Here is a 13,737-nt window from a genome sequence, read left to right as displayed (position 1 = left end):
CTGCAAACGGAAGTCCCCTACGTCAAGTTTGTCTGTCGTATCCTAACTGCCTTATCCTACACTGCCTTATCCTAACTAAATATTGATCTACGGAATGAACTGCGTCTGCGCTCACTTCCCTACATGGAGTGCCTCTGCGATTTCTTGGCCGGTGAGTCCACGTGATGGGCCACGGTTATTGTTGCTGCTGTAGTTTTTCATTCAAGAAAAACAATTTTTCTTGTTGTTCTTGTTGCTTCTTTAGCCTATGTCTCACACCCGATAATTAAGTTAAGAATGAGATGAATATAGCAAAATGCAGATAAAAGTTAAATTGCTGTTATAGTATTCGCCACGTAGCTTCAAAGGATGCTGTATTAAATAATAGCTATTGTGAGCTGCAGGAACTTCCTTTTTTTTTTGCTTTGTTTGAATTAAAGTTTGCATCTCTCATTCTTGTAGTCATTCAACCGTTTCGTGCGCTTGCATGCCTGACGCAAACGAACAAAATGGCACTTAATGGTGTGCACTTGTCTTCTATGTGGAATGCAGCCGCGTCTGCGGCTCTTGTTTGCGCAAGTTTTATGGAATCTGCGCCGTAATTTAACCAGAAAACTACTTTAGTGCATTGCAACACCCGGGAGTACGCCTGATAACAGCCTCATCTGACACCGGGCGGGGTTACAGACAGGAAGATATTGCTGCATTAAAGTTGTGGTAGATGTCTCGCAGCAGCTCTCAGGCCAGCTGTGACGTCGCACTGAGGCAGACTTCGCAAAAACCGATAGCTTAGGGAAGTCTGCTGTTTAAAGCGCAGTGAACGTGATGCATTCTAAAGCTCACTGCAGTGAGGTACCGTTCAAGGCCGGCGGGGAAATGTTGCAAACGTAGGAAACGTACTTGAACAGCTTGCAAGAAACAGACATTTATATTACGTACCCTTACTCGTGCAGTCTGATAGCCCTTTTAAGGTAAACTATCGGTTATCTACAGTGTCCGATGAAACTTGCGTTGAATAAGAATGTTAGCAGGACTACACTATCGACGCTCGGCTAAAGTATCACAGTGGCTGTTGCTGTCGACAATTTACCGACGGACGAGCCAGTGGAGTAAGTGGCTTCTACTGAGCGCTGTTCGCACTCCTGCGCGCCGACTACGGGATGCAGCTTTGTGGGGAATCGGACCCCGTCGCCGACGCTGGTGAACACGGGAAGCATCCACAGCGACATCCGGGGCCCGAAAACCTGAACAAAGTTTTGCCAGCAGCCGACGTTGAACGAGTCGTCGGTGTCTCGGAAGATGGGGGCACGCATGTGTTCGAGCGTGGTCTCGTTACTGAAGACCATGGACACGTGGTGCCACAGGAAAGCGCCGAGGCCCAGTGCCAGCCCAGTCCCCAAGACCGCCAGGAAAGTGACGTGGAAGGTCGACGGTGTCATGCGCGCGGTCACCCACATGTCGATCACGTATTTTCCTGTGGTGAAGACGCCGAAAAGCGACAGAGCCACCACGTAGAAAAGCGTGAGCAGGAAGAACTTGTAGGTGCTAAAGCAGACGCAGTTGTTGAACCAGGGGCAGTGGTGGTCCATCTTGGGGATGCACCTGTGAAGAGAAGCAAACCCTCCGGCTCTCATTAAATTGCTAACTCTGATAACGGAGCGTACCATCATTTCACAAAAAGTTGAATTTACAGCTGTAATAACAGCAGAGCTGCAAGCAACATTCAAAGCACCACGAACACTCCAATGAATGCCACAAGACAAGCAAGAATGTAGGCAGACAGAGGAGACGAAGAACGATGAGCTACGAAGGAAGAGGGCGACCAACCGTGATTCTATTGGTGCTGACGCTGGGATCGTCCATTGCATCATTTCTTTCCGTGCTTCAGCACTAAGCTATGTTGAATTTTGCGCTTGCGGTAATTCCTGTTAGCGGATCGCTGGGTTTTACGGAAGAGAACAGGGTAACGTATATTCCGCGCCCGTCAACCGGAGTGACGATACTACGGCTCTATATAGCGCAAAAGGATGGATAGTTTGGCGAGTTGGTACGGTAACATATTCTTGGTTTAAGCGCGAAAGAATACGGACGGTGGCAGAAGAAGACTGGACAAGCGCTTGTCCTGTCTTCTTCTGCCACCGTCAGTGTTCTTTCGCGCTTAAACGAAGTCTATATAGTGGTCCCGTGGGTGCAATAAATGTTTGTAAGTGGGTCCGGCGTTACAGTTAAATAAATAGCTTCTCCAAGTGGTTTACGCATCTGCATACCCGTTCCCAACAATTACTTAGCCATGCACTATCTTCTAGCGAATGTCCGGAAGATAAAGTACTGCATTTTCCTTTAATTATCCCTAATGATTGCTGTTTTCAGCTGTCCTTCATGAGCGTGGCGCTACCTTCGGCAGGCAGAGCAGTGGTGGCCGCGATCGGGCTTGATGAGGCAGCAGTCTTCGCAGTATCGCACGCAGCCATCGGCACCGAAGGTGAGCACGCCGCGTTCAATGGCCATCACGTCGAGGACGCTTCGGCGAGTGCGCTCGTTGTGGCAGTTCACCAGTGCCTGCTGCTCGCCTACGGTCAGCCGAAAGAGCGGTGGTATGGGTGCCACGAACGCCACCGTGGTCTGCACGTACGACCTGCGCATTTTCGTGCAGTATACAAATGCAGGACGACAAGTAGCTATCTCGGACAATGGCAGATTCCGAAACGTTTCCTTCTTGAGCCAGTAAAAGAGGTGTGCAGTGACTCAATCAGAACAAGAAAAACAGCCAATCACACCAAGAAAAGTGTCAAATTTGACAATATGGCAGGTTTTGACATTGGTCAAAATAGCGTTTCAGGTTAGAGATCTAAATAATAAAGAAAATTTCTTGCTTTCCGGCCATTTGCTAGATGCATACGCATTTATTGCAGGTAGCTTGCGCTGCGTGATGTGATGCATTCTTACTTCAGTGCCTATCACATTTGGGAATCACTGCTTGCCGTAACGCAACAGTGAAATACTTGTCTTTGTAATATGACCTATTTAACGTGGCATGAAAAATGGTACATGACTTGAAGTTTGCGCGACTTCCCGTCCACTGCTACTGGATGCGCGTTGTCCCGGCAACATTGCGAGCGGTGATGATCACTGTAAACTGCAGTGATTACCGTAACAAGCCGTAATTATATATGCATTCGACAATCCGAAGATGATAAATACCACAGGCAGAGAAAGAGCAGCAGGTGAAATCCGATGCCGAAGGCGGTGGCTTTCAGGGCATTTTCGTTGACCACGGATGCACAAAACACGACGACGTAGGCGTAGTAGGCCCACAGGAAGAGACCCGTAACAAGCGCTAGTGGAAGCCAGTTGAGCAGAAGTGCTAGCCGAGAACGGAGACGTCTGGAGTCACTGCGCGGACCTGGTCGAGGAGCCTCCGGTGCTCGGTCAACGACCGCTTGCATGGAGAGCCTGCTTCTTCTTCCTCTTCTTCTTCGCTTGTCTAATATTCAACCGTGCTTGGGAGCACGTCTAGCGATATTTTCGACCTAGCAACAACAGAACATAGAGAGGAGCAGGAATAGATTTGTAGGATGGCCTTGCTGAACATTGCAAAAAGAAATGAGGTGATGCCTTTTCGACTGTACCGGATTCTCTAAGTAATCCAAACGTAAAAATAAAAGCAATCAAAGCATATTTTATTTCAAGAGCTGGTAACACCTAAGCTCGTATTGCGTCATTGTCGCTGCTGCAAGAGAAATAAAAATAAAGTAAGAAAATAGGACAATTCATTCGCAGGCATAAGTTATTTTTTACATCACGAAAGTGCCATTCGAGTGTGCATTACAACGAGAGCCTGTAAACTACATATTCAAAGTTTACAAGATGTTGAGACAACTGCAGATATAGCTCTGCAGAGAATGTGAAGATGCAGTTTAGAATCGGATGAGAATTACTCCAGCACAGACTTGATACGCAAATTTATACCTGTATAACCCTCTCTAAAGAGGCGTCGTTGGAAACAGCGGCGGGACTCGTGAGTGCTACAATACGGCGCCAAAAGTATAATATGGCATTTATAATTACTGTTTTTGCACTGCCATAGCATCATTTCGTTCATTCATAAGCAAGAGTGGGCTTCTGCACCTCTTCCGCTATCAGAATTCTTGCGTATACTGAAAGTAATGCGAGACGATTCACTTTAGCTCTCTGCCTTGCAACTACTTTTCGATCCCTGCAGTTCCAAACAAGGCAACTTCCGTATAGTCTTTGTTGCATATTTCTAGTCCTATAGTTTGGTTTGGTAGCAACCACTGTACCACACGATTTGCTATGAGGCATACTTGCAGATAATAAGTGTCAGGGCAGATAACTGTATCTGGCTGCTGACTTGCCTTTAAAAGGCCCCTCACCAGGTTTGGGAATTGTAAATAGACAAGCGTGGTTCCCAGATCACGCCATGACTATTTTGGCTGCAATGCGAAAAAAGGTGAAAAATCAAAACCAGGTCCGCGCTCTTTTCCTCTCGAAGAATTTCTGATTTCAGCAGGAGTGTCAAGGTCACACGCACAAATGCCTCTGCGTAAGACGCACTGCCTGCAACGCCACCGATTGTGGCACGTGATGACGATAAATCTTCCAATGCAGAACGCGCAATACCACCACTGGGAGTGCACCATGCAGCAAGAAGAAAAAGACCAAAAAGACAGAAAAAAATGAGAAAGAAAATCAAGAAGCGGGGCTTGTGACGCAAACGTAACGCGGTCCCTCGGCTTTTGTATGGGAGAAGGTGGGGAAGAAATGTCACTTGTGAAAGCTTGTCAAAGCAGAAGGAGAGAATGCCTACGTTGGCCGTGAAGTTTGCTACAAAGCACCTTGGAAAAGTGACATTCCAGTTTCTCGTATATCATGTAATAATGAACAAATTCGAAAAAATTATTGTGGTAATACGCTTCCTAGACGGCGTCCCGTTACTTCCAGTGTATGATTAGACTTTGCAATAAGCCCTGGTTAGGGGACATTTAAGGCGATCTCGCCTGTCATCTCTATAGAAACGACCTTATCAAGAGAAACAATACGTGAAGTTGTATTACTAAATTACGTTTATGTTCTCATACAATTTGTATTAATTCTCGTCTTTATGCAATTCCTTTGATGTATCACTTGTACTCTAATGCTGTAAGATATATTTTGTTATTAAAACAACACATTTGTAACGCCGCCTGCTTATTGGCCAATGACCTGTAGCGGGTAGGAGCCATTGCTTGAAACAAGGCCGAGGCAAGTAGAAGAAGATGACGATGCCTGCTGTGATCGGCTTTCTGCACCGTCGTGGTACGCTTTCCAGCTGGTTGCCGGTCCTCATAGCCCTGGGCGGGTTCAGCTGGGCCTACTACGCCTACGTGCACGTCTTCCTCCCGGTCCTGGTCGCGGACCACGCAGAACGCGTCTCGCTGTCGGCATTCTTCCATCTGATCCTTCTGCTTACTCTATGGTCCTTCCTGCGGGTAAGGCACTGCTGGGAAGCCTTTTGCGAGAACCAAATTCACTTGTATTGCGAATAGGGCTAGGAAGAATTAAGGAAGCGAAAACAAATTCGTTCGGTTAAATTCACTTCGTGAGAAATCGGAAGAAACAAAAGACACTTAAGGAAGTGCCAGAGAAAGCTGAAGTACGAAGTGTTCGCGCTGCCGGCAAATTTTCTCTCTTTCGCCGTTTCATAACGAGGATGCAGTGCTTGCCCAATTTTTCTTTGAAGGGGTTTCTGCAGTTTCTAAATTGGTTTCTAAACTATTGATTTATTTTTCATAGCTAACGTTCAAAAGACCAACTATACTAGGTTCGAACAACCTAGGTTCGTCCAGAATTGGTCGCGTGCGGCATAGCAAGGACGCATAAGCTAGGGTGGACAGAAGTTTTACTAGGTTAGCCGATGGGATTTATTGGACCAGAGTGTGGTGTTGGCAGGAACTAAATTTTGTTTAACCGAGTGCATATTCTGTCTTTTTTTTTCATCTGATAAGTGAAATGTAATAGTATACATAGTACACTGCGGAATTACCGTTCATTAACTTCACGTTTTGTATTGATACCTTGTGCATATGACCTAGGTCATTGTAAGGTAAAGAACGTAACTTCAACTAGCACATAAGGTTAACCAAAGCAACGAAGGAACAACATCACGACTGTAGTAAACAAATAAATTCACTGTTGCGTAGTGAGAGCTTGTGGCACTCAAAACAATCATTGCAGCCTTAAGCAGATCCAAGAAAGTAGTGTTCCCTTCGAACGACGGAAAGCTGAGCAAATTGGTAATTCATGAGTTTTAAAAGGTGGGCGTAAGAACTGCCTGCACTAGAAAAGCGATATGAACAACGTAAGCACCGTCCTTTTCATCTCACTTTGAGTCAGGACATTTCCTGTTGTAAAACCATGAAGCCAACCTTCTCTTTACCAGGGACATTGGGCAGCAATTAGAAGCACGTGTGCTTGTGTCTGCGTTGCAGGCGGTCACTGCGTCTATCCCGCCCGTGCCAGCGCGATATTACGTGAACGCAGTGAACCGCAGGATGATAGAGGAGAGCAAGACGTACGAGGAGAAAAAAGAACTGCTCGAGGCACTGGGCGCCAACAGAGGTATCCTGACGCGCGCTGCTGACGGAAGCGTGCGCTACTGCGAACAGTGTGGACTCGTCAAGCCTGACCGCAGCCACCACTGCTCTTGCTGCCGGAGGTACGAATGCCTGAGACATGGTTAATGTGCCATATTTCTCCAGAAGCTTATGAAGTAGGACCAATCTAGACCCAACGTCGTGCTAGTGTGGCTTGAAGTTCGGCCAGGGTGACACCATTGACCCCGTTTCCAGTACTAATAGCGTTTGGTCACTCCTCCAGAAAAATTGATTGTGAAGTCTGCTTATGCTTTACAAAAAGGTGAAGCAGAGATCATTGCTGTGAAGATTACATATTGTTAAATAATGATCTAACTTGCACCCCGAAATTTCTCAGAGCAGTAGTAGTGGCGGCATGCGTTGACCCGGGGTCTTGGGTGGCCCGGGCCCCGAAGGCCACCCAAAAATCTAGCAGTGCTTGATACATTTACCGTTGGGCGTCAGATCATTAGCGTCTTCTCGCTACCCGCCTTTAACTCTATTGCCTTTTATTACCATAGAATCTGTGTGCAGGGAAGGCCTCTTGGCACCCTCTTCCTATATTTCCTGGTAAGGTTACCCAAAAATTTTTGTCTAACACATTGCATGGCCACTCAGGCCATGCAAAGTATTAAACAAAGAAGTACAACTAACGCTGCCTATCAATGTGCGCCTCTGCTAAAAAAAAAAGAAAGATACGCATATCAGCTGAAGCTGCAAAAATTTTAAGCAGTGAAACGAAACTTCTATCATCTGAGGAATGTTACGACAAGGAAATAATCTGGTTCCTAGCCCATACAGACTGCGAATCCAAAACCTTAACGAGTCTGCCCATCGTGTTGCGCGAGGGCTCACTAACTGCACCCGACTAGGGGGGGCACTGGCCGAGGAGGAGATGGAACGGATGGATAGGGCTAAACTTTTCTCATTCAGTGACATTACCCAATTCTACAGAAAGTCGAGGTGTATATATCCACCTCCTAACCCAAAACAGGTCTCAGGGGTTGACTGGAGGCGACTTCAAGCCAGAACTTACACGAACCCGGTACATCTTAACCGCATGTTTCCGGATTTATACCCTGAGGCCAAATGTAAGTTATGTAATGATAGAGGAGCCACCCTAGAGCACATACTCTGGGATTGTGAAATAGTTCAGAGGAGAATTGCAGTCCCCCCGGATGAACTAAGGGTGCGGTGGAGAATCGCACTGACTAGCTCTGATCTTCAGGACCAACTTTGGGCCATCTAGCAAGCCCGGGAAGCTACCGAGAGACAGGGTCGCTCTGCTGCCCCCGGCGCGGCCTAGACCCAGACCATCAATTTGCAGGATATTTATTAAAGTTGTCTCACTCACTCACAGAAAGATACGTATGAAATTACGCAATAACTACAATTCTCGGAATTGTTTTTCACAGTGAGCCGCATACTTGAAGCGCAGTTCCGAACTATATTTTTACAAAACATGGATAAGAGCGTTGCCGAAGGGCTAGCTTTGAAGATCTTGTTTACGTTCTTGCATATTTTGGCTGCACCAATGGGCTATAATGCTGTAACGATTCTCTGTCAGATGCATTCTTTAAGCGATAACGGCAGAACCATGCACGAAGTGACGGTGTCTCGAATATCAAAAGAAGACACCGTGTTCGTGCGCCTATATGTCAATTCAACTTTTCCTATGGCATTTTCTTCGCGCTCAATGGCAGTGCAACACATGCCCATAAGCTGCAGTCCTGAAGAGTTTTATGCGCCCTGTATTATAGGCACTAACTCAGGTGCCCTTGAGTTAATTATCCAAGGGCACAAACATGTCCTTCGCAAAGGCTTTTCATTGGCTGGCCGTCCTTGCAAATATTCCGTGTGCCATAACGATTCGCTGTTTCTCCTTACCTGGAAAAAAATAAACGTCGAAGTATCCGTCTGTTGCATCAGAAGCGTCGATGTGTTCTCCAGCTTGTTGTAAATGAATGAATGAATAAAGCCTTTATTTTAAGGAAGGGGTAAATAAAAATGGCAAACGGCAAGCCTCTGTGGAGCCAATTGCGTTACTTGCTCCTTGACCAAAACTTTTCGTTATTGTTATCGTAAAAAAAAGCCACCAATCCACGCCGTGAAAGTGGTTGGTCAGCGAAGCTGTGATATGACTAGAAACCCCAGAAAGAGGAAGAACCAATGTGACGTAGCCTTGAATGATTGAGCAATGGACTATATCAAATAATTGCCAGCAATATAATTAAATTCACTGTACCAAAACTTCAATTCGTTGAAACAGTATTGATAACTGCTTTGTGATTGCTGTGGTAAACACTGAGGTTTTCTGTTGCTACTTTAGAGAGATTCGTAGCTAAATTTAAATCTAAACACGACCTGTGTACTGTGGTTGGCTGACTTGGATTGGTGAAGGACATGAGACCAAACAAACTCTTCCATTATGAACTCATGATACAAGTCATGATACAAATGAAATCAGTTGCTAGGCGGGTTCGTCTTTTGCATATGAAACTGTAGTGACGTCACTCCTGTTTCTTATGTTACAATTACCGCTTCCCGGACACTGCAGCTCATGCAACCGCAATGTTTACCTGGAAATGCATCCGGCGAATGCTACGTGCTTCGCCTAGTACGAACGCGCCTTGTCATTTGTTACGGGGTTTTGACACTTGTTTTGTGGTTCTCTTTATTAAAACGAATACTGGGGTGCGTCTTGCATCCGTAATTCCAATGGAGATAAGCACTTCTTGCTTCAGTTCGGGAAATTGTTTTCTGTCGATTGTTTTGTCGATAGAGACGAAGAAATCCCAGGTTTCGAGTCATGTACAACTTCACTGTAAAACAATACAGAAAATTAAATTGACTCAGGGACGACTCTCGCGTTCTCTTATGTGACGCGCATGTGTTGTCCAATGCGACGCAAATGGGTATGTTTAAGGTGGACAATGTCATAAGCTCGGAGCAGAAAAGTAAGGATTGTGAATACGGCTGCAGGAAAGCTTTATTGTTCAGACACCGGTAAGGGCAAGATAGTATTGTTGACGAATGCCGGGCCGCCGGGGCCGGGATTCGATCCCACGACCTTGCGCTGCTGAGCACGAGGTCGCGGGATCGAATCCCGGCCCCGGCGGCCGCATTTAGATGGAGGCGAAATGCAAAAATGCTCGTGTGCTTGCGTTGTAGTGCACGTTAAAGAACCCCAGGTGGTCAAAATTAATCCGGAGCCCTCCACTACGGCTTGCCTCATAATCAAAACTGGTTTTGGCACGTAAAACCCCATAAAGAAGAAGAAGAAGACAAATGCTTTGGCATAGAGAGATCTTCAATTAAACCCAAGTGATTCTGACTCTTGCCATTGAGCTCTTCGTTATAGTGTTCGCAGCATTTTCGCTGCTTTTGTTGAACGTCGACGTCACTTCTTAACAGCAAAAGTATATTCTTGGCGTCACATAGTGATCTTTTAGTGCCAGTGCTTTCAACGGCCAACTAAATCTCGAAACTTTTTCTGTGCAATGCTAAAAACTGGTTATCATCTTTCTTAACATAAACCTATCTTGTACTTCAATGAACACTGATGAGGTCGTTGCCCGCTCTGTTATACTCCGCGTCATGCTTAGTAGGCACCGCTACTGAGGGTAGAGGGATTTCTCTCACATTCTGCATTCGCGACCAAAATATAGGGCCTCAAGTACGAAAGAAATACAGGCATACGTGTCAACTGGTTCGATGTAACATTAAGGGCGCTATAAGGTAAACCTACTCCAAACTGCTTCTCCACGATTCGTAGAAAAAATTTTCGGGCCACCCCAACTTCGCCTGTCTGTCACGCGAAGTCAGGAAAACCGCGAAAACCTCCCATCTGCTATGAGATTTAAACACTGATTATGCACGATTAGACTGAACAAAAGAAAACCATTAGACCTCCTCTATTGGTCAAAAGCTTTTGGTCTGCGCCCTCTTAGCCTGTCACGCGACGTCGCAAAAACGCAATAACTCAGCATGTCAAAGTAAAGTGCACGCGTTAAAGATGCATTAATACGCCAAACCAAGCTGAACTTTTTTTTCGAATAGCCGAAGACTGCCCCATTCCAAAAGGAATAGAAGATCGCTGCCTGCTGATCACTGGCACTGGGTATTCGGACCTGCAGGGGAAAATGAATTTATTTATGTATAATATTTTTTTTTGCGTGGCAGTATAACAGTGTTGAGCCCAGTCAAAACACATAGGACATCGCTCATCCAACTCTTCTTCGCTGAAGATCCATTTTAGCGCCATTTTCAATCTTCCGTTGCACACCGCCGCGATTTTCGACCAGCCACCGCAAGCTAGGCAAGGGGAAGCCAGCCAATCTCAGACGCCTACACCACCTTCCTCATCCAGTTAACTACTTTCAATGCACTAGTTCAGCCCCACCGAAATCCTCTCCACAGCCTCCTCGCCTCTTGTCAATCAATTAGATAAGAAGGAGCTCTCGATGCAAGTAATGCTATTCGCCTTGAAAGCACACGAAAATGACCTCCTATAAACGAGTCGAGGGTTTGATTGAGCTGTTTGAACAGCGCGGCGAGTTACCGGCCGATCCTTGTGTCAGCGGTTGCGTAACCTTGACGTCGAAAGGTCGAAATAAAAACAGATTGGAATAGTTTTACGTCACAAGGCCCTAAGGTTCCTAGTTTTATGTCGCGACATATGAAGTAATTATTAATTGGAAGGCGTCGCATATCTAAACCTAAATTGACCGGCGAATGAGGGCGGAGTAACACGTCTCTGTGTCAAGCGGCCGCGCAGCTAACCGCTTCCACTGTGGACTAAAACATAATACACGGTCGTGTACTGGTAGAACACGGAGGGGTGCAAATATTACGTCATTTGAGGCAACCTTGCGTCCACAAATTGTAACCCATGAAATTATTATTCCGCAGTAAGCGTTGTAGATAAGACACGTGTGGAGTGACACTTCTACGGATGCACTACTTGCACGATTTCCGTTGCGTTGCCTGCCAAGTACAAAACTGAGCATCTATGGTGCACGTATTTTGCGTAATGTTGCGTTATCAGTACACTTAAGATAGTGCCTAACCGGCATCACTGGCGATACGCAGGTGCATCTTGAAGATGGATCACCACTGTCCCTGGCTTAACAACTGCGTGGGCTTCAACACCTACAAGTACTTCCTGCTCACGCTGTTCTACGTGGTGGTGCTGGCGTCGTACACGTTCGTCACCGTCTCGTCGTACGCCTTGGACGCTTCGAGCGCGCTGGGAATGTCCACGGGCGTCCTGGTTCACACCGGTTTCCTGTTGTTGGCCGGCACCGCGCTCACGGTTCTCATAGGCGGCTTCTTCGGCGTCCACGTGCGCATCCTGTGCCGTAACGAGACCACGCTGGAGACCATGCGCCCTTTCATCTTCGTCGAGTCGCTCGACTCGTTCGACCTCGGCGTTCGCAAAAACATTGCCGAGGTAACAAAGTTGAATGAAGGGCGAAGCGTTAGAACAACAAGTTATGAAATTCAGGCATATAAGTATGTGTTGCTAAGAATACTGCTGAACAGTTGCCGTAGCCTGTAGAATTGAGTTAAGGGGTCTGTTTACAAGCCGCAACAGGAGGCATGCGCTGCTTTAGTTGCGTCCTGTTCACATTAACTTCGTAATATGTTCGAACGATCTTCACAACACATACTGACGTTGTCTGAAGCGTGTGCCGCTATGAAAACAGGAAGGTAAGACTATGAAGCGAAACACGACAAACCCTTTCTTAACGGTTCTTTCATTCGTAAGCTTCCGCAAACCTTTCTTAGTTCTCAGTAACACTATCGCACTAGCGTTTCGGTGATGAGCTCAATTCTCTGCGCCTTTATTTTCTTGGTTACGACAAATTACAGCTTTGCCACGTATGCATGATTATTGGTTAAATCTCACTTGTCGGAATAAAAAAAAATCAGTAGCGACATGAGCGCTGTCCTGCTTTACTTTCTTGTTCTTGTCACCTTGCTGTTGTAGTTGCGTTTCAAATAACTTTGAGCTAGCTAACCCGATTCACCATCTTTCTGTGTTACGAGACTTGTAAGCCCCGAACAGTTGTAAACACCTTAACGTGCCTACGCAGCCCAGGCCGACTTAACAAAGGAGGTAGCACTTTTGCTGCGCTCACTGACATCGTCGTGCCCGCCGTTGTTTCCAGGTTTTTGGCCCCAGCGTCATTCTATGGCCCTTCCCCGTGCACAGCACTCCGGGGGACGGAGTGTGCTTCCCTACAAAACTCTACCCGGATCCGGAAAGCGCCATCTTGCCACTGCTACGGCGACGTACGCGGCAACTGGCACTTGCCCTCCCTGGGAGAGACCTCCCGGTCGTGGCGCCGTCGATGGAGACCGCCTTCGTAGACCTTATGCCACCGTCCGGCGCCGCTCACGTCTCGACTATCGATCACGGGAAACCTAAGCAGGCGGCGACACCGCCAGAACGGGACGGCTACGCCACGGCGGCGGAGACCTCGGGAATGTCTGTGTCTTCGTCGTCCGAGCAGTATCAATCCGCGCGGACGATATCCGCTCTGACTGGTGGTACGGGGGTGGTTTCGGCAACGTCGGATACTGGACTGCTATCGCCCGTCCGCACGCGTCCACCACTGCAGAAGATGGCGGCGACACCCGGGTCCGATCAAGAATCGCCCGTGCGCTCTGCCCTCGGGCGACCGGCGCTAATGGCGACACCGTCGCAGACGTCCTTTCTGTCCGTTGCGACACGCTAAAACACGGAGTCCGTGTATTTTTTTTTAACGACGACGTCAACACGTTAAGCCCTTTCTTACTGTCATCATGTCTACCAAGGATTCGCACTTCTTTGTAGCAATTTGGGAGAGTTAAGGCATTTCTGAACACGCCAAGATGTAGTTACGTTTTTTTTCGTATTTTTTTCTTTTAGAATCAAACGTCCTATCTCCTAAATCACTTATACTTCCGCGTGATCATAAACTGTAAAAATGCTTTCCCACCTAAATATACTTCCTGTGCATAAGCATAAAATGCGTTGCTAAATTAACACAAAAGGAATTAAGAGCACGCACGGTAATGATGCCCATTTTGATAGACCATCATTGTTTATGGTCACCTCTTATAAGTATCGTTATGAAAC

The 13,737-nt window shown here is 46.8% G+C and overlaps 2 protein-coding genes across 2 annotated transcripts; one reads left to right on the top strand and one right to left on the bottom strand.

Annotated features, from left to right (window-relative positions):
- Nucleotides 1-1,031: 1,031 nt before the first annotated feature.
- On the bottom strand, nucleotides 1,032-1,568 carry LOC119461979 (palmitoyltransferase ZDHHC20-like). Its single transcript, XM_037723338.2, has one exon. It carries the CDS (start codon nucleotides 1,566-1,568, stop codon nucleotides 1,032-1,034), a length of 537 nt encoding a protein of 178 aa, XP_037579266.2.
- Nucleotides 1,569-2,376: 808 nt separating this feature from the next.
- Nucleotides 2,377-12,545, top strand: LOC119461977 (palmitoyltransferase ZDHHC2). The gene is made up of 3 exons (XM_049655139.1): nucleotides 2,377-2,461; nucleotides 6,468-6,694; nucleotides 11,703-12,545. The coding sequence occupies exons 1-3, from the start codon at nucleotides 2,414-2,416 to the stop codon at nucleotides 12,169-12,171; spliced, it is 744 nt and encodes a 247-aa protein (XP_049511096.1). The 5' UTR covers nucleotides 2,377-2,413; the 3' UTR covers nucleotides 12,172-12,545.
- The last annotated feature ends 1,192 nt before the right edge of the window (nucleotides 12,546-13,737 follow it).

The sequence above is a fragment of the Dermacentor silvarum genome, chromosome 8 (genome assembly GCF_013339745.2).
Source record: "Dermacentor silvarum isolate Dsil-2018 chromosome 8, BIME_Dsil_1.4, whole genome shotgun sequence".
In the NCBI taxonomy this organism is placed as follows: Eukaryota; Metazoa; Arthropoda; class Arachnida; order Ixodida; family Ixodidae; genus Dermacentor; species Dermacentor silvarum.
Note: the sequence above shows the minus strand (reverse complement) of the source record. Positions and strands in the feature narration are given on the sequence as shown.